This window comes from Hippocampus comes, unplaced genomic scaffold (genome assembly GCF_001891065.2).
Source record: "Hippocampus comes isolate QL1 unplaced genomic scaffold, H_comes_QL1_v1.1 scaffold37, whole genome shotgun sequence".
Lineage (NCBI taxonomy): Eukaryota > Metazoa > Chordata > Actinopteri > Syngnathiformes > Syngnathidae > Hippocampus > Hippocampus comes.
Window position 1 is genome coordinate 731,880 of NW_017805535.1, and position 21,456 is coordinate 753,335.

Genomic DNA, 21,456 nt, shown 5'->3' on the forward strand with positions numbered 1-21,456 from the left:
TTTTTTTTTTTTTTTAAATCTTTATTGAACAAGTCAGGATACAATTCTCAGGAAACAGAAAAGGCCCTAATCCAATCACCGAACGCGCATGGCCAGTCTCGACTTAAGGCCTCCTAGCTAGCCCTAGTAGGAGACGAGAACAAGTCAGGATACAGGATACAGATCACGAGTCTCAGACTCAGCCAGAGATTGGCTATTGAAACCTGACGGTGCCCGTTCATTTACAGCGCACAGGGGCCTGCGCTGTTCAATCTGAAGGCCACGAGCAAGTTTAATTTACCTGGCAACACAAGCTAGCTGAAATATGATTGGTTAAAAACTCTACGGTAATAAATAAGTTATTTTTCGAGTGGCTTTCAACTCAACTAAGTGGAAATAATATGACGTAAAGAATACAGAGAATCATTTTGTTAACATATTTATGAAAATAAAATAACAAATTTATGTTATTCTCAGAAACTTTTCTGAGAATGTTTAGGCCAGCAGAGAAGGCCTTGCTGGCCCTCAGGGTCCGCCACTGATTTACATGCATTACCCGGCAAGCAAACACTATTGATGACAAACAGAAACAGAAAGTGGTGTTCCACTGCGAACGGAATGATTTGGGGAGTGTACTCACCTCCTCTTATTGGAACAGTGAGGCTACTTCCTTTATTTTTGCCGTAGAGCTAAGATATTTGGATTGACATCTAAAGCTGCACATTGTTTGAAATGACTGCATTGAGCCTCAACCACAGACATCACCCGACGTTTGCATTCTTCCTTGGTGTTTTTCTTTCACGACAGCTTATCTCAGTTTTTGTTTGTTTTGTGAGGGGGTGGGGGGGGGGTACTCTCTCCAGTCTTGTTTTGAGCAGGAAAATTGCATGCTCTATCGGCTTTAAGTCTGGCTTGACCTGACAAGTCTAAAACGTCTTGACCTTTCAGTAATTCGTGACCATTTCTGCTCCTCCCTCCTTTCCCTGTTATCCACTGTATAGGTTGGAAGTACAGTTCCGGGTTTGTGACTGCAACTATGATCCAGGCTCACCTCCCACCTGCATCCTCAGATGTTCTTGTTGTTTTGTGTGGTCCTCCACCAATGATCCAGTATGCGTGTCTGCCAAATCTGGAGAAGCTGGGATACAAATCAGAACACATCTTTGCATACTGATATTGAAATTATAACAATCGTCCCTGTAACTATGCCGGGTGTTCTTTAACACTTTCAAATTGCAATAAAGTTTTTGTTCCCATCTTCTAAAATGTGAGTGTGTCTAACAATGATGTCTCAGTGCTTAGTGCCACATAGACAATACTGTAACTTTGCTTATGCATTGTATAAAATTACAGTCCGAGTACACAGCCTACCTATGACGACCAGCAGTCACCTGAAGCACTGTGAAGACTAGCACATAGCAACCGACTGGCTAATTTCTTTGTTGTTGCCGGTGTGTTTTTACAGCCACATGCTGTATAGAAAGAATTAACTTGATTTGGATTATGTAGGCTATGGCAATGTACACTATATGAACTAAACTGGATTTGATTTTCATCAATCGTGTGAAAAAGTTAAACGGCAGTAGTCCAGGAATGTGACGTTTACTGTTGGATTGGAAAATGTTCGACGGAACCTGAATGCATCACCGCTTAGTGGGCGTGTCCATCTGAGCCAACATGTCGCCTGAGAAGTAAAAGTTTTCTGTCAATCTTTGAGCTATCTGGCTACCACGCAATACAATGTTTAAACGTAACGTAGACTCGCTCACGCTTTTTCATCATGCTTTACCGTGTGTTCATTTGGTCTTCGTTGTATTTATTAGCTTACAAATCACGGTTGTTAACTGCGAAAGAATCAGCCCAGGGAGTTGTCTCATCTGGGGTCCAGGACTTGACCCTCATGTAGTTTTGCCGGTCCGCTACTTCTTCATTCAAGCGGTCGATTTCAAAGGAGAAAATTTCAGTTTATCTCCAGGTACGACTTTATTAATATTCATTGGCGCGAACCTGGTTAGTTACTACATTGGCCGTCATCCAGGTCTCATGAAAAGATAGATTAGAATAATTCAGGGGTCTTCAATCCTGTTGCTTGAGGGCCGCTGTCCTGCCTGTGTTCCATCTTGCCCTGCTGCAACAGACCTTATTCAAATGATGTCGATCATTAGCCAGCTTCTGCAGACTTTGCTGATTATCTGATCATTTCAAGCAGGTGTGCTTGCAGCACAGAGAGGTGGAAAACATCCAGGAAAGTGGCCCTTGAGGAACAGGATTGAAGACCCCTGTCAGATTTTCGAAGGGAAATTTGTACTCTGACGTCTCATTTTTACTTTCAATGAATGTGAATGATCATAATCACGGTCTTGTACAGGTAAAGACACATTTAAAGTGAAGATAACTTCACTGGAGAAGAAAGAGCACGTCCGCATCCACGTTCCCCCACCTTTGGACAGAGGAGATGGATCCTTCATGGTGAGGTACCGGTTGTACAATACAGCACCGACGGGCCTGAAGGTTGAGATCTTCCATCATGAAACTGCTGTTGCTAAATCACCCTACATCGTCCGAGGTTAGTTTGTCATGCACATAGTGTAAACACCAGTTGTGGGTCCATCAGTCATCCTTATGTCATTATTTCAGCACGAATGTATATAATAACCTGAACTGCTAATGCCCCCTTAATCACCGTAGCGAGACTTAAAGCCACTGGCAGCCTTCTTATGTTGGCACTCACCAGAGGCGTCACCAGCTCCCTTTTACTGGGGCACATGCCCCAGTATTAATGAGCTGTGCCCCGGTATCAGCTGCGGACTGCCATCATACTGACTGGTATGTTGGGGAGGGAGAGAGAAAATGCTACACAGTTTTTAATATGTCACAGACATCCGCAGGGGTTCCCTACCTTTATTCATTTGCTTGTGACAGACGCTCCCTGCTGACCTAATGGCTAATTTAGCTAGCCATTCAGACCTCCGCTGTCGAGCCTCTCGTCCCACAATGCCAGATACATAACACAAGAATGGCTGTAAGTGCAACTGTAATTGAGGCTAACGGTAACACAAAGTTAAGTTACATCCCCAAATTGTGATGTCCAATAATGCGCAGACTAGTGAAGATAAATAGTTTTAAAAAATGGATGGATGGCTTAACAATGCTCTCAGATTGCATTGTGTTATTACTGTCATAATAATAATTGATACTTGGAATACAAACGGCTATGGCTCATTGAATGAATTCTTTTGATGGTGAGTGATATTTGTAATCATTTGTTTTTATTTTGGTCCTTAAAATTATCTTAACATGAAAATGACCAATGGCACTGACAACTTTGGGGTCATGCATTTATTTAAAAATAAGTGTGTGCACTGTGCATTGTTGAAATGTCACTGAGAAGTAAATAATTCGGATTTATTTTTTTAAGTATTAATATTAATTAAATATCCAGTATATAATGAAACACCCCCTCATGCAGTCCCACTATAAGAATTTTATAATTAGGAATATTTTTTAAAAATTGTTCAGGAAGTGAATTTCTAATTTGGCAGCTCTGTGAATGTAATGTGGTCAAAAATTTGGGTGAAAAAATTCTAGCGCTAGTGCAACCTAGAAAAGAAGTTGGGCACACCAGTGCAGCCAGTAAAAAAATTAGTCTAGGCCCTGCATTTCTCACTCCATGTGCACCCCGTCTATTCTAGGTTGGCCCAGTCGAAAGGTATAGCCCACTGTTTTTTTTTTTTCTTTGAAACTCGTGACTGCTTTTGCTCTGCTTGTGTGTGACATAGAAAGCAGAGGTGGGCATTCTCACAAGACTGACGTTCACTGATGGGCGTCCGTTTTGCTGGCGAATGACCATTGATGGAAAACTTTAAAAATAAATAAATAAATAAATAAAATTTAAAAAAAAAAACCCTGACAGACTCCACCGACGGAAGTGGGTTTTGGACCATCACCGGAATCATCACTAGCCGAGTCATCACTAACTCACCTTCTCAGTCTGCCACTGACAGACTCCTGTAACACGGACGACTGACGGATCACATGTCACCTGTCTCACGTGTGTTTGTTGCTTTCAGTGGACTTGACTGTGACATTGACTGTGGGCTCAACTCATCCCTCTAATTGCACGTTCCTAGGTCCTTGCTCCTTTGTTTACATGCCAGCACCTCCCACCAGAAATGTTCTATCGAGGAGGGAGGAAATGACAAAGGAGCAAAGCTGTAAGAGGTAGAAATGTTTTGGGGTACTACGCCAATCACTCGATGATGTTGTCATTTGATGGAAACTTCTGCTAAAGATGATGTCACATCATTGACGAGTGTCACAAATGCGACGTCTGTGTGTCAGAATTAATGCTATCACCACAAATGTCCTCTTTGTGCTTCATGTTTCAAGTGGGATTAAATTAAAGTCAAATAAAAAAAAAATTCCTTACTTGTAACACAAAAATAAGGTAACTGTTGCATTAAAAATATATTAATAGCTTGAACATTATTTTCAATGTGTAGGTCCAGTCTATCATGAGTACTGTGACTGTCCTGAACCCGACGCCTCCGCCTGGCAGAGCGTCATGCAGTGTCCACTTGACGAGCCTCAGATTGAGGCGGACTTTAAATCGTTCCCGTCGATCGACCTGCAGCGCCTCCGGGAGCAGGGGCCTCAAAGATTTGCAAACCGAGGAGGCATCATTCACTACGCCATTCTGAATAATCGTCTGTACCGCAGAGCGCTGGGAAAATACACCGACTTCAAGATGTTTTCTGATGAAATGCTGCTATCCCTGACGAGGAAGGTACAGCATTCACAATCTTTCAAGCACCATTCAAGAAAATGTTTCATGAGTAGCTTTTGATCACTGACTGGATCGTTACTGTACACCCGTGAAGGTGAGGGTACCCGATGTCGAGTTTTACATCAACGTCGGCGACTGGCCGTTGGAGACGAGGCCGGCTGATGCGGGCCCTGTCCCGATTTTGTCCTGGTGCGGATCTACAGACTCACGAGATATCGTCCTCCCCACCTACGAGATCACTCATTCAACTCTGGAAAGCATGAGAGGCGTCACCAATGACCTGCTTTCTGTTCAAGGCAACACAGGTAACACACTCGTGGGTCACCGGAAGAAAGTTTTGATGTTCACCTTTTCATGCATCAATAATGATAACCTGTAACCTGCAAATCTGAGCCATCAGATCAGAATAAATGTGCCCACGCCCTTAAAGATCAGGAGGAAAATAAAAACAAAAACATTTATTACCGTGCCTGGCTGAACACGCATTGTAAATGTTTCTGACATCATCCCACTAATTCAACCGCTGTATTCAAAGGGTACATGCAATTCGTCACAACTCTAAAGCAGATGCGCTGTACGGAATAAATCTCCATAATAACTTTTGTTTCTCTGCATTCGTGCTGCCGAGTCACGCCAGAGTTCAGCGGGGATAACGGAGACATCTGGAGTTCCCCCGCTGTTTGTGTTTTGCGCAACGTCACTATGCCTTTTCTATTCTTGTACGAACTGTCTTCCTGCTTGGCAAAGAGCAAATATAAGAATGCATTTGTATGTATTTGTTCCGAAGTGGCGTGCCACTCTGTTCCATGAGCTCACAAACAATGTACGTATATTTTTGAGTGCCCCAGTTGAAGATGATAAAAACAATACTCATAGGTAGGACTGAATGATTTTGAAAAACAATCAAATTGTTATTTAAAAAAAATATATATATACACCTGTGTGTATATATGTATATATATATTAGAGCTGTCAAACGATTAAAATATTTAATTAAAAACGCAACTGTCATAACTAACTCAAATGAACTAAAAATTAATTATGATTACTCACACATTTTTTATAATTTCTGAATTTCCTTTTATATTTTTTGTCAAATTTTTCCCCATTTTAATGCTCTCATCAACATGGAATCATGAATCAGTTTTCTTTGTGCAAAATGCAAATATTTACTGAAATAACAATTTCGATTTTCAATTTTACATGAACATTTTTCACTTGGAGCAGTTATTCACACATAATCTCTCACACAATATTACTGTCCATCAACAACAGTGAAAAAAATATTTTGTCACACAACAGCTGCTTTAACAGCTCTTTTTATGGAATCAAAACAGAGCAATATAACATTATAAAGTGCCCATCTAAGCTAAACTAGTACTCAGCCAATCATGGATTTAAGCTATGGTTGCAGGAGTACTCACGTCAGCTGTGTGCTTGGCCATTCAGTGGTATTTCAGACTCGACGTCGACTGCAAAACATACAGGTGACTTTGGTCTTGTCAGTGGAACAATCTGGCAACTTTTTAAAAGTAAACTTTCCATTCATAAACTCTTAAAGTATCCGTTTTCGGAGTCTCGCGCTGCCGTGGCTGGCAAAACAAACGTGCGTGGACATGTGCAGCGCACTTGTTTTTTTTCTGGTTTATTTATAGAGCAATGTAACATCCGCTGTGATGTCTGCCGCGTTAATCTCGCGAGAAAAAAATTAATCCCATTAAAATTCATTTAAATTGCAGACGCTCCCCGACTTACGAACATTCGAGTTACAAACAACGGTACATACGAACATTTTTGCGGGTACACGTATGTCGAAAAATGTTCAGACAGAGATGCTGTAAGTTACATTTTGTATTACGCGCCTTTTTCCGAGTACTGCAGTGCTTCTTTCCGCCGCTTATACCGACGTGAGGCGCTGTGAGAGGAGGAGGAGGAGGAAACGCCTGTCCCCATGAAGAAATTCGAGACGGAACTCTTGGCCGAGGGGTTTTCGCTCATAGATAAAGCCATCGCACTGTTCGAGCAGCAAGACCCAAATATTGAACTTTGCACAAAGGTTGCAAATCAAATGAATGATGCCATACAGTGCTACTGCATCATTTATGATGAGAAAAAGAAGAAAACTGCAATCATGTTAGATCGCTTTTTTCGGCCAGTTTCTACTACACCCTCCAAGGAAGATACTCGTCAACCCTCATCTTCTTCTCCTGGACCCTCAACTTCTTCCTTCATTGATATTACGGAGGAGGAAGTAACTCTTGAAGCCCATTCCAGCGACGACGAAGACCCTCTCGGCCCCATGATATAAAATCTTCCTCTTCCTTCTCCTCCCCCTCCATCATCTCCTTAAGCCTTCGAGTACATCTACGAATGTGATTGCACTTTAGATTTGAATGAGGCAAAATAACATGCTTTTTCTCTCAAATATATTGTTGTAATCATTTGTTTCAGATGCACTGTAATTATTTTCTGTATAAAAATTAATTTGGTGTTCAAAAAGTCTTTTTTCAAACATGAGTCTTGAAAAAGAGGGGGTCGTCTTATAATCAGGGCCGTTTTATATTCGGGCCAATACGGTATACCCCTCAGTATTGCAAGTCCAATTTAAGATGTGATTATATGTTCAAGGTTCTTTTCCCATATAGTTCAGTTTTATTTTAACAAACACAAGCAATACATTTTTTTTTTTTTTACAAGAAACAATATCAGATGTACTATGCAGGAATGTTTTAATGTTATAGGTTAGTCTTGTGCTAAAATAAAGGTAAACAAACCGTGAATTAACATGAAAAACTTTTTATCTACTTAGTAATGCAGACAAGGGTGTACTTCAACGCACCTAAAAGCATTCAGTTTTCCCAAAGCCAACAGTGCACCCTATAATCCGATGCGCCTTATATATGGCATCACAGTCCCTTTATATTCCGCTTTGAGTTGTTTCCCTGTTAGTGTTCCAATGCCATCTAGTGGTGATAATCAGCAGGCACCAATTGTAACCTAAAATAGTTCTGGCTAACACACACTCAAACAAACAAACAGACAGCTACTTTGTGATCTCTGCGCAGCCATTATGAAACAGAGATAATACCAAAAGCGTAGTTAACTACTGACCAAACGAAGGAAGCAGGAGACAAGCAAGACTTCGAAGGATATTTAGCCCCTTGTCGATGTGAGCCCATGAGGTTTCTGTGCCTTTTTGTTAAATCATAACTTTTGTCTTTCATTTATTGTTTTGTAATGCCATTTGTATTTAATGTTTCATGTCCATGTTTGTGAACAGTTCTCATTGCTACAGCTGCAGCAGTTGTGAAGGCTCTATATTAATAAAGCTGTATTGTATTATATTGTATTCCCTTTAGCATAGCACCATCTTGTGGATGCATAATGCAACCGCAGCTCCTATCCTAGCTTCGATTCTATGCGCCTTATAATGTGGTGCGTCCTCTTTATGAAAACAGCTTTAAAATAGGCCATTCATTGAAGATGCGCCTTATACTGTACTCCAAAGCGCCTTATGGTGCGGAAAATACGGTATATGTACATAGCATGCATTTCATTATTAAACATTGTACCCCCTACACTTCTGACTCCTATATTGTGGACAGACTTTTATAATTAATAGTGCATACTGTAAACAAATAACATTCATCATGTCAAGTATGTGAAAATATGATTTCTGCCAAGCTGAAGACATAATCATACAGCTATCGGGAAGTGCAACACCACTCGAGTCAAGAATGAGAAAAATTTAGTGTAGCCGCCAATGTGATGGATTTAATCGCGTTTGGACCAAATAAAAGCAAAACTCTGGACAATCTCTTTCAGGTTCCTCGTGGGTAAACAAAACCAATCGGGCATTTTTCCGTGGCAGGGACAGCCGAGAGGAACGTCTCCAGCTGGTCTCTCTGTCCAAGAAACATCCCGAGCTTCTGGATGCCGGCATCACAGGATGGTTCTTTTTCAGAGACCGAGAGAAACATGTTGGCAAAGCGCCGCTTGTTGGATTCTTTGATTTCTTTAAGGTGAGCGTCAGGTCATTGGATCCAAGTGCGAAAGCATGCGTGTTTCTTTATTCACCATGTTTTGTTCTCCTCAGTACAAGTACCAGGTGAACGTGGACGGTACGGTGGCGGCGTATCGTTTCCCTTACCTGATGCTTGGAAACAGTCTTGTTCTGAAGCAGGACTCGCCCTACTATGAACATTTCTACAGTAGTCTGAAAGCTGGCGCCCACTACCTCCCCTTTAAGAGAAACCTGTCAGACCTGTTGGAAAAAATCAAATGGGCGAAAGAGAATGATGCCGAGGCGCGAAAGATGGCCAAGGCCGGTCAGGCCGCAGCCCGCGAGCTGCTGCGCCCTAGCAGACTCTACTGTTACTACTACAGAGTGCTGCTGACGTATGCCCGACGGCAGTCGGGCCGGCCGAGCCGCCACGCCGACATGGAGCCGGTGCCTCTGTCGGATGAACACGCAAATGGGTGTACGTGTCAGCGTGATGGCAACAAAGAAGAAAAGACTGTCAGAGATGAACTATGACACACCTTCGACAGAGAAAATATCGCAATGCCGCACCGTATGTGAAATTTGAAAGTAGGTCGTGAAACATTTGGGAAAGTACGACTCTTTTCCAGATTAAAACAAAAAAAAAAGTTTCATGATTTTCTTAATATTTTTTATTACCTTGTAATTTTACTTTTACGTATCATATTTTTTATTTACTCCTCTGGTCACCCCGTCCGTGTTTTCATATTCATTTCCTTCTAAAGTGTTCAACAAAAATAAAATCAAAACTTAGGTCAAATTCCAGACACAAGGATGCCTTTGTACTCGTACCCTGTCTCATGAGTGTGAAGAAAAGACATTTATGAAACGGATATAACAGAGACAAAAATATTCAACCACAAATTTAGTGTGAAGTATAAAATAAGTTGAAAAGGAAGCTCACCACCAAAAGGAAACTGTTCATGACTTGTGACTTGAGACTAGACTCTGGTCCCATGACTAGAGTCTAGTCCCATATCACGAACCCCTCTAGTCACTAGAGGGTTTCGTCCCACAGTGCAAATATTAGCAATGCTGTGGTCACAAACTTAAGTGTCATTTGTATGCGCTCTAAGTAAATATTGCCAAACTTGTCTGACTTAGGCTGGGCGACGATACATTGCACACACTTTTTGAATATCTTCCCAAAGGAACTTCGAGGCGTTCTTGATACCTCCACTCAACAAGGCACCTTGACAAACAGCTGTCGTCAATCGAATTACTGTTCCAGGGAGTGGGACACCAATATGTGACAGACTTTGCTTCTTTGGTTTAACGTGTGTAGCATTGCAGGCTTCATTAAAGTTTGGGTGAATTCTACTCTTGAAATAAGACAAATCTTGTTCCAAGCTTGTGACTTTACCGTATTGTGTGTACATTTGAGTAAAAGGCCCCGTTCATGGGTCTTGATTTCACATTGTTGCATTTTGGAGGCAAAGAATGCAGTGGAATTGGGGAAAAAAAAACATTACTTTAAAACCTTTGGGATTTTATTCATCAAGTTTTTAAACAACTTTAGGTCTTGAGCCTTATATTATATTGAGAAGGAAAAAAAGACAATTGGTACGTACAGCGTATACAGCAAAATGCCATCCGTAGTGGGACACCATACAGAGGAGCCACGAAATGCAAACCCCAAAGCTGGACTTTAAAAATTCAACTTCAGTTTTCAGCTAAATCTGTCTCTGATGTCACACAGAAGCGAGAAAAACCATCCTGTGTGATGTCAAATCAGCAAATCTTGCAAGACTTCATAATAAGACACTGATGGCTTTTGCAGGAGTTTAGGTTTTTTTGGGGGGGCGGGTGGTGATTACACCACAGAAGGTCCCAAGTGACAGCAAGGAAGGCTGGATGAATCTCCTGGCTGCTAAGTACTACGAGCCATAATATCAATTCGGCTTGTTCCGTCATAAACCGTGAACCCCTGTATCCATATTTTAAAGCCTCATTGGCTGAAATGAGCATCGGCGCTCGATGATTCAGTCTCAACTCGGATGCATGTAAGAAAAGCATGGCGGCCATGGGCACAGATGGATTTTTCCGACTCTCAGTGGCAACAGAACACGGCATTGTTGTGGGCATGAGTCTCACACCCCCAATGCTCAATGCGATTTATGAAAATTTTTTTTCAAGTTGCTTTATTTTTAATTCGCTAGGCAACGCTAACTGAAGTCAATACCTTCAAAATATCAGTGGCAATTGTTGCATTTTTGTAACCTTTTTGAGCGGATTTATTCAAGTATCTATCCTTGACCCATGGAAAAAAAAAACAGCAATAAAAAATAAATGTCTTATCCCCTTTGGTGCCAAAGTAGCAAAAATGCAACATTTACAGTGGGCATGACTCTATCTATTTTCAAGCTATACACTTTAGAAATAATCAAAACTGAATATTTTCTTGACAAAACTCTGGCGCCTAAAGGGTGAAGTCAGCTGTCTATGTATGAGGAGGGTGGTGAGTGATTTTTGCAGAGACAGTTTCCATATTTATCGCTGCATTCATCAAGTACACTACTCAACATAAAGTTCAGGATCTTGGGTTTTGGCAGGAAATTTCAGGATTAACCGCAAAGACGCTAATCTTGACAGCCGAACCTAATTTGACCTTTTCTCAACTTTTCAATGCTGCTGGTCCAGCTGCTCAATGTTTCGGGCACACCTTGATGTTGTCGAACAAGGAACTGACTGGCAAAATTTAGAACAAAACAAGTATTTGTTTACAAGAATGTCGTTTATGTGACTCTCCCCCCCCCCACCCCCCTCCCTTTGCCTCGCTTTCTCTCTCTTGGAGATGAAATGCTGACCGTAAAAGCTCAGTGGCCACTTCCCTCTGAGAACACCCGGTTTGAAGTCTCACAATTGGCTTCGTTGCAACAGAGATACTGGAAGAGTCACAGAAAGCCAGAGAAGTGACCATCCTTGGAAATTATTTTTCAATCAACATAATATGCATTCGTTAACTTACATTTACACTTGCATGGCTGTTCATACCTTACTTGCAATGAGTCAAATTCAGGTTTTACAAAGGCGATGGATTTATGCTAGCAATAATTATTTGAATTCTGATCACAACCTTGTGCTGAAATTGGAACAAAACGATTGAGAGTGTTTGACTTGGAACTCCGCACCCTTTCTCACCGGTGTTACGCGTGCTAAGAATTGCTTTTGAGAATATGATTATCTTGAACTCAAGATCTTGCCATCAGCTGAATTTAATCATGAGGGTGAGCGGGTCTCCCTCATTCCGAGTGACGATGGACTGCATCATCCCGGAGGGTGTGTGCAGGTACCGAGACCCCTTGAAGAAGTTCTCCAGAAGAGCTCTATCGATCTTGTCGCACTTCCCGATGGCCGCTTCGAAGTTGTTGCTGAGAACACCGTAGATATTGCTCTTGTCGTTTTTCCTCCCGAAGAACAAGAATAGAGCGTAGCAGTCCTTGCCGACCGAAGTGCAGAAGTCCACCATCCTCTCGTACATGTTCCTGTCGCTGGACTCCCTCTGTGCCATTTGGACGCTTTCGCTGCACGTCTCCGGGAGAACGCCGTCCTCTTCGCCGCCCTCCTTGTCGGACAGGTGGAGCACCTGCACGGCGATCTGGATGCGAGGGTTCTTGGTGGACTTCTCCAACACGGCCCACACCCAGTCAGCCCCCAGCAGGATGCGTTGCTCGGGGGTCATGGCCGTGCAGTTAAAGATGTCGGTCAGGTTGAGGTTGACGCTCTGGGAGATGTAGGTCATTAGGAAGATCTGCAAGACATACATAAGGGCAATTCGTCTCAAAGAAATTGGACACGGTCGTTGGTGGGAAGAACAAATTTACTTACTTGAGTATTTAAGTTTCCGGCAACTTATTACTTTTACTCATGAATTATTTATGTATTTATTTTATTCCCCCCACCCCCCACTCTAAATTTTTCACGATACCCCAGATTTTTTGCTAATTTATTTTAAAAAATTAAATAAAATGTCTTTCCTGCGGCTGAGGGGGAAAAAAAATCATGACTTTGCATACTGTACTTGAGAGGTTCTCATTTTTTTTTTTTTTTTTGTAAAATTATGATACATACCACAAGCGTGGAACTGCCGCTGTGGAATAAACGTTTTTGACTGGCAAACTTATTTGGACATACTGTACTGTATTTACAAAGCACCTTCGAACATATTGATAAAATGTAGGCAACATGCTAAAAACAGATTTTCTCCCATAAAGCCACAGGGTATTGACTTAATTGCAAGTTAATGCTAAAAAATGCAAAGTGTTTAACATTTGCCCTACCTTATACTCATGCGTTTGAAAATTAAGTAAACATTATGTATTTGTCATTTTTTCCCACAGTGCTTGATATCCATTCCGTCTTTTTTACCACAATGTCAGGAGTTATTGACTTGCGCAATACCCTGTGCTATGACGAAAAAAAAAAATGCTGTATTTTTAGCCTTTTGCCTATGTTTTAGCAAAACGTTCTAACATACTTTGCAAATACGTTCAAATATGTACGACCTCTTTTTTGTGATTACGCCGCGGTGACAGTGTGCACAAGTGACAGCAAAGAAGAGAACTGGACATGGACACCGAAAAGTAGTGTACGAATCTCTTTCCTGGCTACTAAGTACTACTAATTTTAAAAAAAGAAGAAAAAAAAAGGAGACAACATGGTGCTCTAAAGCGGCCATAACTGCATGCTATCCGAAGGGGTGATGCATTTCGGGTGTTGGCAAAGCTAGTGAGGCAATTGCATGCCACATTTGCGCTGGAAAACCACTGATGCGAATGGAGTCACTCACTCGTGATATCTAGTGGGAGGGACGACTCATCTTTGATGCCAAAATGCTGGGCTCCATGCCCCCCACCCCTCAAAAAAACCCACAAAATCAGGAAAACCGAAATGGTTTTGGCAGTGAAGTGAGTTACACAGTTTTCAGGCTTTTCACATTTTCATGTAAAGTATAATACATTTAGAAACAAATCTCTGAAATGACTTTACACCGGTGGTGCCCAATACGGCGATCATGATCTACCGCGAGCTTGCGAACTGGTCCCAATGTGATTGCGAGGGGTGTAGAGGGGAACAAAAAACCCAAAGCATTTGTGTGTCTGGTTGCGTGTTATTAATATATGTATATATGTATATATTAGAGCTGTCAAACGATTAAAATATTTAATCTGATTAAAAACACAACTGTCATAATTAACTCAAATTAACTCTGAATTAATCGTGATTACTCACACATTTTTTATCGTTTCTGAATTTCCTTTTATATTTTTGTCCTATTTTTTCCCGTTTTAATGCTCTCATCAACATGGAATCATGAATCAGTTTTCTTTGTGCAAAATGCAAATATTTACTGAAATAACAATTTCGATTTTCAATTTTACATGAACATTTTTCACTTGGAGCAGTTATTCGCACATAATCTCTCACACAATATTACTGTCCATCAACAACAGTGAAAAAAATATTTTGTCACACAACAGCTCCTTTAATAGCTCTTTTTAGGGAATCAAAACAGAGCGATATAAAATTATAAAGTGCACATCTAAGCTAAACTAGTACTCAGCCTATAGTGGATTTAAGCCATGGTTGGATACTTCGTTTTTCTCAAGTTTGCTTTGAACACAGCAGTCAGGCAATGTTGATTCTGTTGGTCCTTCTTGCGCGAAAGAATGGCTACTTGTGAGCTTCTTAATGTTTTCAAACTTAATTAAATGAAAAAAATTCTAAATATAAACTACAAGGCTGGAGGGGCTTCACTGCGGCTATACAGGTTTATGATGGAATGATTGCACCCACTAGCCCTGGTGTAGTGCAGCGCCCGCATATTACCTGAGTGAGGGCGTCTGGGCTGGGGTGGAACTTGTCCTCTGGGTCCTTGAAGATGAGGTACTCCTGAGTTCGGGATGAGGCAGCGGTGATGCAGTCACTGAAGAGAGGGATGAGAAAAAAAAAAATGCTGTATTTTTAGCCTTTTGCCTATGTTTTAGCAAAACGTTCTAACATACTTTGCAAATACGTTCAAATATGTACGACCTCTTTTTTGTGATTACGCCGCGGTGACAGTGTGCACAAGTGACAGCAAAGAAGAGAACTGGACATGGACACCGAAAAGTAGTGTACGAATCTCTTTCCTGGCTACTAAGTACTACTAATTTTAAAAAAAGAAGAAAAAAAAAGGAGACAACATGGTGCTCTAAAGCGGCCATAACTGCATGCTATCCGAAGGGGTGATGCATTTCGGGTGTTGGCAAAGCTAGTGAGGCAATGGCATGCCACATTTGCGCTGGAAAACCACTGATGCGAATGGAGTCACTCACTCGTGATATCTAGTGGGAGGGACGACTCATCTTTGATGCCAAAATGCTGGGCTCCATGCCCCCCACCCCTCAAAAAAACCCACAAAATCAGGAAAACCGAAATGGTTTTGGCAGTGAAGTGAGTTACACAGTTTTCAGGCTTTTCACATTTTCATGTAAAGTATAATACATTTAGAAACAAATCTCTGAAATGACTTTACACCGGTGGTGCCCAATACGGCGATCATGATCTACCGCGAGCTTGCGAACTGGTCCCAATGTGATTGCGAGGGGTGTAGAGGGGAACAAAAAACCCAAAGCATTTGTGTGTCTGGTTGCGTGTTATTAATATATGTATATATGTATATATTAGAGCTGTCAAACGATTAAAATATTTAATCTGATTAAAAACACAACTGTCATAATTAACTCAAATTAACTCTGAATTAATCGTGATTACTCACACATTTTTTATCGTTTCTGAATTTCCTTTTATATTTTTGTCCTATTTTTTCCCGTTTTAATGCTCTCATCAACATGGAATCATGAATCAGTTTTCTTTGTGCAAAATGCAAATATTTACTGAAATAACAATTTCGATTTTCAATTTTACATGAACATTTTTCACTTGGAGCAGTTATTCGCACATAATCTCTCACACAATATTACTGTCCATCAACAACAGTGAAAAAAATATTTTGTCACACAACAGCTCCTTTAATAGCTCTTTTTAGGGAATCAAAACAGAGCGATATAAAATTATAAAGTGCACATCTAAGCTAAACTAGTACTCAGCCTATAGTGGATTTAAGCCATGGTTGGATACTTCGTTTTTCTCAAGTTTGCTTTGAACACAGCAGTCAGGCAATGTTGATTCTGTTGGTCCTTCTTGCGCGAAAGAATGGCTACTTGTGAGCTTCTTAATGTTTTCAAACTTAATTAAATGAAAAAAATTCTAAATATAAACTACAAGGCTGGAGGGGCTTCACTGCGGCTATACAGGTTTATGATGGAATGATTGCACCCACTAGCCCTGGTGTAGTGCAGCGCCCGCATATTACCTGAGTGAGGGCGTCTGGGCTGGGGTGGAACTTGTCCTCTGGGTCCTTGAAGATGAGGTACTCCTGAGTTCGGGATGAGGCAGCGGTGATGCAGTCACTGAAGAGAGGGATGAAATCATTGGGTTTGGCCACCGGGGGCCGTCTTAGCGTGGAGAAGATGCTTGGTCGAGGTGGTGCGGCGTCATTGGTGGCGGGAGGGTTGTAGGGCTTGAAAGAGGTGAAGAAGGTGACATCCTGAAAGGGCTTAGCGGAGGGTTTACTCATGTTCTCCCCCATGCTCGACGGACAGTGAAGATCAGAGTGGGGTCTCACCGATACACTGCGGAGAAGAGTAGGAATGAGATGAGTCGAACTTGATTTTAGCAACGACGTACAACACTGCCTTGTGAGGGCCCCGATTTAAATACCAGTGGGTCTTTTCTTTTCTTTTTCTTTTTTTTTTTGCTTTGTATTGTGAGCAAAAGTTTGAGCAATCACAACATCCGGCCCCCATCCGTTCGCATGGTTACACTGCAGTGAAACTGACGGCATCTGTTACATTTTGAGCTTGTGTTTTTGCCAAATGTCTTTTTTCTAACCATGTTTCCTAAGAAGGTTTGTGCTTTTGAACAAGCGGATAATGTCCACTGAATTAAAGCTAGAAATCAGAGAAAAGTGTGAGATGTGTGTGCAGTCGAAGATCCGAAGCAATATGAGCACCGTCGGCTTCTTCTACGTTATGTACTGAACAGAAGCACAAGGAGTTAATAAATAAAGTAAATAAATGATAAACACCTGCCGAGGTCAGTGAAAAAATTTCAAAAAAGATACAAACCTCGACACAAATTAGATGTATTTATTTATTTATTTTATTTACGGTATTATCCAGATACATTGAGAAGCCGCTGAAAGTGAGGACATTAAGGTGAATAAGGCAAAAACAGTTTAGTAGATACAAGAAATTAAATGTTTATTTCCATTTTTATTTATGAGTGGAAATTAAATTGTTTTGGAAATTCTATGTCCATTCATTCCAGTTGGGAAGGAATTAAACTTGAAAGTAAAGGTACCAGTGCAGTTAGAGAGCTGCTGATGTGTACGCAGCACAGTGGAACCTCCCAAAGGGAAAATTTTGAAGTCATACAATGTGGATTTCAATCAAAATGATCTTGAGCAAATCCTGCGAGACTTCCGTGTTTTCCATAAGATTTTGTGACCATCATTGTCATTGTCAATGACCATGCATGGTACCAGAAATGGAATTCACTACAACTTAGTCTTTGTCCTGACTGCTCAGTAGAATGCGGCGAAAGCAGCAATATGGCATCATCAGGGATAAAAGATCAATGTGCACAACAAATGCAGTTATGTTTTGGAATGGCGGATTCAACAGATTCAAATGTACTGCCATATGGAGCGCTGCAACTTTCATTATAGTCACTGTCACAAATTTGTGCAAAAAAAAAACATTTATTTGCTAAAAATATGGAGCTTACCTAGGACGGCCCCGGATGTTTTAAGCCGTTCCAAGTCCAGTTCCTCTGCTCCTCTTCCCTCGCCTGCTCATGTACACAAGGTGTGTGTGTTAATTTTTTTTTTTTGGGTGTGTACAGGACTTTCAGTACAGCGAAGGACTTTCCATCCCAGCTTCAAATGGGAGGTGAAAGTGTTCGCAAGGGTGGGGTTTTTGTCATTTACGCCATTTTACGTAAGTCAACAAAAAGTTATCTTACCAGTTAGAAACTCGAAGAAGCTTTTTCTCGACTGTGGTTGGCCTGAAGGGTTTGACAGGTAAACAAGTTCCCTTTCTCTGTTTTTCAAGGGAGGCTCGAATGAGGACGTTGGTTGTCAAAAGTGGAGCAAAAGTTAACAGCGATAAAAAGAAAATGGAGAGTTTCAAGGACTGGGAAAGTGAACATCAAAACTGGCATGAGCAATTTCATACATTATTTAATTAGAACACTATCCGGTGATTCTTTTGTCTTTCCTCATTTCTAAAAACAGAAACTTGACAAACCATGCAGCAGAAGGCCAGATAGACCACTCTGATGCAAAACACAATGTACATGTACATGCATAGTTAAATACAATGCCGCAAAAAGTATTTGCCTTCTTAAAAAAATGTTTTGTTTTGTTTTTTTCCATAGCATAGTTTCCGAGCTTAAATGTTTACAATTATCAAATGTAAATAAGAGTCAAAGAAAACCAAGTCAACCCAAAATGTAGTTTTTAAAATGGTGTTTTAATGTTTTATTCATTATTATTTTTTTAATGAAAACACAAAAACTATTCCACGTTACTTGGCCCTGTGTGAAAAAGTAGCTGCTCCTTGAATCTAAAAACTAGTTGCAGCAACAACTGAAGTCAAGGGCCCTTTTTTCATGCCTGGCGCAAGTCTCGCCAAAGTGCAGTCTAACTGTGTGGATAGTTAAGAGTTCTCTTTCTGATAGTATTTTGCTCGGCTAGCACAGATATAAGAGGGCGTTTGAGCCATTGTGCAAGATAATGCAGCCATCTCCATTCATCCATCCATCCATCCATCCATCCATCCATTTTCCAATCTGTTGTGGGTAGGGGTGGGGGGGGGGGGGGGGGGGGCTGGACCTTATCCAGGCTGTCTTTGGGCAGTAGGTGGGGGTACACCCTGAATTTCGTTGCCAGTCACTCGCAGGGTACACATCGACAAACAACCATTTTGGCTCACACTCACATCGAGGGAAAATTTGGAGTGCTCAATCAACCTGCCATGCATGTTTTTGGAATGTGGGAGGAAACCGGAGTACCCGGAGAAAACCCACGCTGGCACAGGGAGAACAAGCAAACTCCATACAGGAAGGCCGGAGCCGGAATTGAACCCTTGCACCTCTGCACTGTGAGGCGGATATGCTCACCAGCACACCCACGACCCGTTGTGAGGGTAAGTGGACTACAAAATAGATGGATGAATGTGTGTATCTATAATTTTAAGATTGGCAGTCATTTACAATTTTCCATAGTTAACTTGCCATTAATCGCAAGTTAATCCCACTTTTTATATCCGTTCTAAATATACAGAAAAAAAAAATCACGCTTTTTTTAAAATACCCAAGTTAATTAACATAACAGCGGACAAATATGTTCACCACATACAAATATTGCTGAATCTTAATTATTGATTGATACAGTAATTATACACTAACGTCCAGAGATATATTACTATAGCATTAAATGGAGTGCGAAACATTGAGTTATAGATTTGTGTTGGGGTAATATTTTTGCCACAAGGCTCCATTCGTCTTTGATGTTGGTGAGAGTGACAGGATATTGTTCCTTTTCAAATTAAGTGCAACTTAATTAGAACATGAAGCAACTTGTGGAATCTTGCTTTTTATTCAATGAAAATCATAACTTGTCTGAGTCTCTTCAAATATATTTATTATTATTGCAAAATTGTGTTATAGTGACTCCTTTGCACAATGTTGAATGACTTTTTAAAAACATTTTTACACAGATGTGCATTGTCATAAGTGGCGCAGCTTCCTGGCAAATGAGACAGAAATAAAACCAATGATATGACATGTGCTACACACTGGGGTTGCTGAATTTAAAAAAAAAAAACCTCTAAAGAGAAAATGACTTGGACTAACTGCAAGTTATGAGATATGGGCGTACACACAGCTTTTGGCTCTCAAAGGGGTCTGGGAGTGCCCAAACCCCTTTGAGAGCTCAGGGAGTGAAGAGCATCATGCGTATTTTTTAAAAAAAAACTTTTGTCAAATGCATAGCCCTTCAAATGGCTGTTGACACAGCCACTGTGACTTACTGTGAGAAGTATTGCTGTTTTAAATGACTTGTGATTTCTTAGGTATTTTTTGATCAGCATGAGAGTCAAATTGAGTCCACCTTTAGAAAACAGAAAAATTGAATAAACACTTGCAAATGAACTCCATGAACAGATCCCTTGAACACATCCATCTTTGTAATAGTAAGATATCTCTTTATGAAGTAAATCTCACTATCTGTCCACAGTATACAACACCACCTGTTGTAGGTCAGCATGGTTGGGGCCAGCACCAAATCTCCTATCATCACAGTGAGTCACTCACGACTTGTTTGGCAGTTTTCACATCCTCAATTCCTGATGCAATTCCACCTATTTTTGCCAGCTCCGCTGGTGTCGATGCACTGACTGGGAATTAAACGTGTGTCATCTGCATGACAACTTCTGCATGTGCCCCTACACTACCTGTGTGGACTGGCACAAAACACGTGGCTTCAAAAAATAGCATCCGATGTGAATTCTAGTAAAAGTCAATCAGTCATAGTAGTTACTGGGTAAAGAGGTCATTAACAAAATGTTATTTTTACACGACATATATCTCACACGTTCTGTTAAAAGAGTTGAGGTATTTGTGTATTTTATTGCTTTTTACCACATTAGATCAAAACCTACACACTCATGCACTGCAATGAAACACACAATAAGACTGATGTGATGACTGACACTCACTTGCGGCATTGCATTAGACGGCTAAACATGTTCACGGGTACAGTATGGTACAGTGTCAAACTGGGACCACAATGATGGTGAATCCGTTTTTTTTTTTCCACTCCAAATTGTATCGTGTTCCACGTTACGTTGACTGCAGTGGCTCGTTGGAGTAGATGCAGTGTGGTTAGGCCAGTGCTCAGTGGTTAGCGTCACTTGAAGTTGCTTCAAACTAGAGCTGTCTGAGACTTCCTTAGCTCCTTCGCCACCTCATCTCGGCTGAGCAGGTACTGGAGGCAAAGCATGGTGGGAAATGGTTCAGAGATCTCGGTAGTTGGCCATATTGAAATAAGACGTTACAACCTTTGCTAATTTTTTTTTTTTGTGTGCTGTTAATTAAAAAACCCGTTATTCACCTTAAAACAAGTGTAATGAAATTTGATGAGAGGATCATTCCATGCCAAATCACCCTGTGGGTTTAGCCAATGAAACTTGTACTTTACAGCAGGGGTCCCCAACCGCCGGTCCGCGGAAATCTGTGCCTTCACAGGGGGGCCCCCCACCCGCCGGTCCGCGGACCGGTACCGGTCCGCCGGGCATTTGGTACCGGGCCGCACAGAAAGAACTTGACTTAATTCAGTTTTATTTCGGAATACGAAAGATGTTTTATTTTGAAAAACTACCGGATTCTCCGTTACATCCGTCTGTGTCACGCTTGACACACGTCAAGCCACGCTTCTCCATCACGTGACCGATTACTTCAAAACAAAACGCAGGAGCTCGCAAAATGAGTAAAAAAAAAACTGCTGGAGATCGCAAATCACGGCGGCCTTAAAAGTACGTTC

The 21,456-nt window shown here is 41.2% G+C and overlaps 3 protein-coding genes and 1 long non-coding RNA gene across 7 annotated transcripts in view; 2 read left to right on the forward strand and 2 right to left on the reverse strand.

The window, feature by feature from the left end:
- The window catches only part of cyb5r2 (cytochrome b5 reductase 2), a 10,479-nt gene extending 8,791 nt beyond the window's left edge, over positions 1-1,688 (forward strand). For both annotated transcript variants that reach the window (XM_019878121.1, XM_019878119.1), the window contains exon 9: positions 981-1,688. In XM_019878121.1, the coding sequence (XP_019733680.1) occupies positions 981-1,153 (173 nt within the window). In that variant the 3' untranslated portion in view covers positions 1,154-1,688. The remainder of the gene's footprint in view (positions 1-980) is intronic.
- rep15 (RAB15 effector protein) overlaps positions 1-17,784 on the reverse strand; it is a 26,344-nt gene extending 8,560 nt beyond the window's left edge. Inside the window, exons 1-4 of one of the 3 annotated variants that reach the window (XR_002169225.1) lie at positions 17,640-17,784; positions 16,228-16,483; positions 14,637-14,699; positions 11,567-12,558 (exon numbers count right to left, since the gene is read on the reverse strand). Coding sequence is in view for 1 of the 3 variants with exons in the window: in XM_019878122.1 (XP_019733681.1) it covers positions 12,013-12,558; positions 14,637-14,699; positions 16,228-16,440 (822 nt within the window). In the remaining 2 variants the exon portion in view is untranslated. Of the gene's footprint in view, positions 1-11,047; positions 12,559-14,636; positions 14,700-16,164; positions 16,484-17,639 lie in introns of those variants that run through there. The other 2 variants (XM_019878122.1, XR_002169226.1) reach the window with 2 other exon arrangements.
- Positions 1,692-10,343, forward strand: poglut3 (protein O-glucosyltransferase 3). The gene is made up of 6 exons (XM_019878118.1): positions 1,692-1,954; positions 2,348-2,545; positions 4,482-4,765; positions 4,860-5,070; positions 8,591-8,787; positions 8,862-10,343. Exons 1-6 carry the CDS (start codon positions 1,720-1,722, stop codon positions 9,300-9,302), a joined length of 1,566 nt encoding a protein of 521 aa, XP_019733677.1. The 5' UTR covers positions 1,692-1,719; the 3' UTR covers positions 9,303-10,343.
- Positions 17,785-19,990: 2,206 nt separating the features above from the next.
- Positions 19,991-21,456, reverse strand: part of LOC109520754 (uncharacterized) — a 4,557-nt gene continuing 3,091 nt past the window's right edge. The window contains exon 2 of the long non-coding RNA XR_002169232.1: positions 19,991-20,901. This is a non-coding gene — a long non-coding RNA (uncharacterized LOC109520754). The remainder of the gene's footprint in view (positions 20,902-21,456) is intronic.

Coding starts and splice junctions, on each gene's coding strand:
- poglut3 (XM_019878118.1), top strand. CDS start 1,720: ATGTTTAAACGTAACGTAGACTCGCTCACGCTTTTTCATCATGCTTTA. Junction 1,955..2,347: donor AAATTTCAGTTTATCTCCAG/GTACGACTTTAT, acceptor GGTCTTGTACAG/GTAAAGACACATTTAAAGTG. Junction 5,071..8,590: donor TTCTGTTCAAGGCAACACAG/GTAACACACTCG, acceptor AATCTCTTTCAG/GTTCCTCGTGGGTAAACAAA.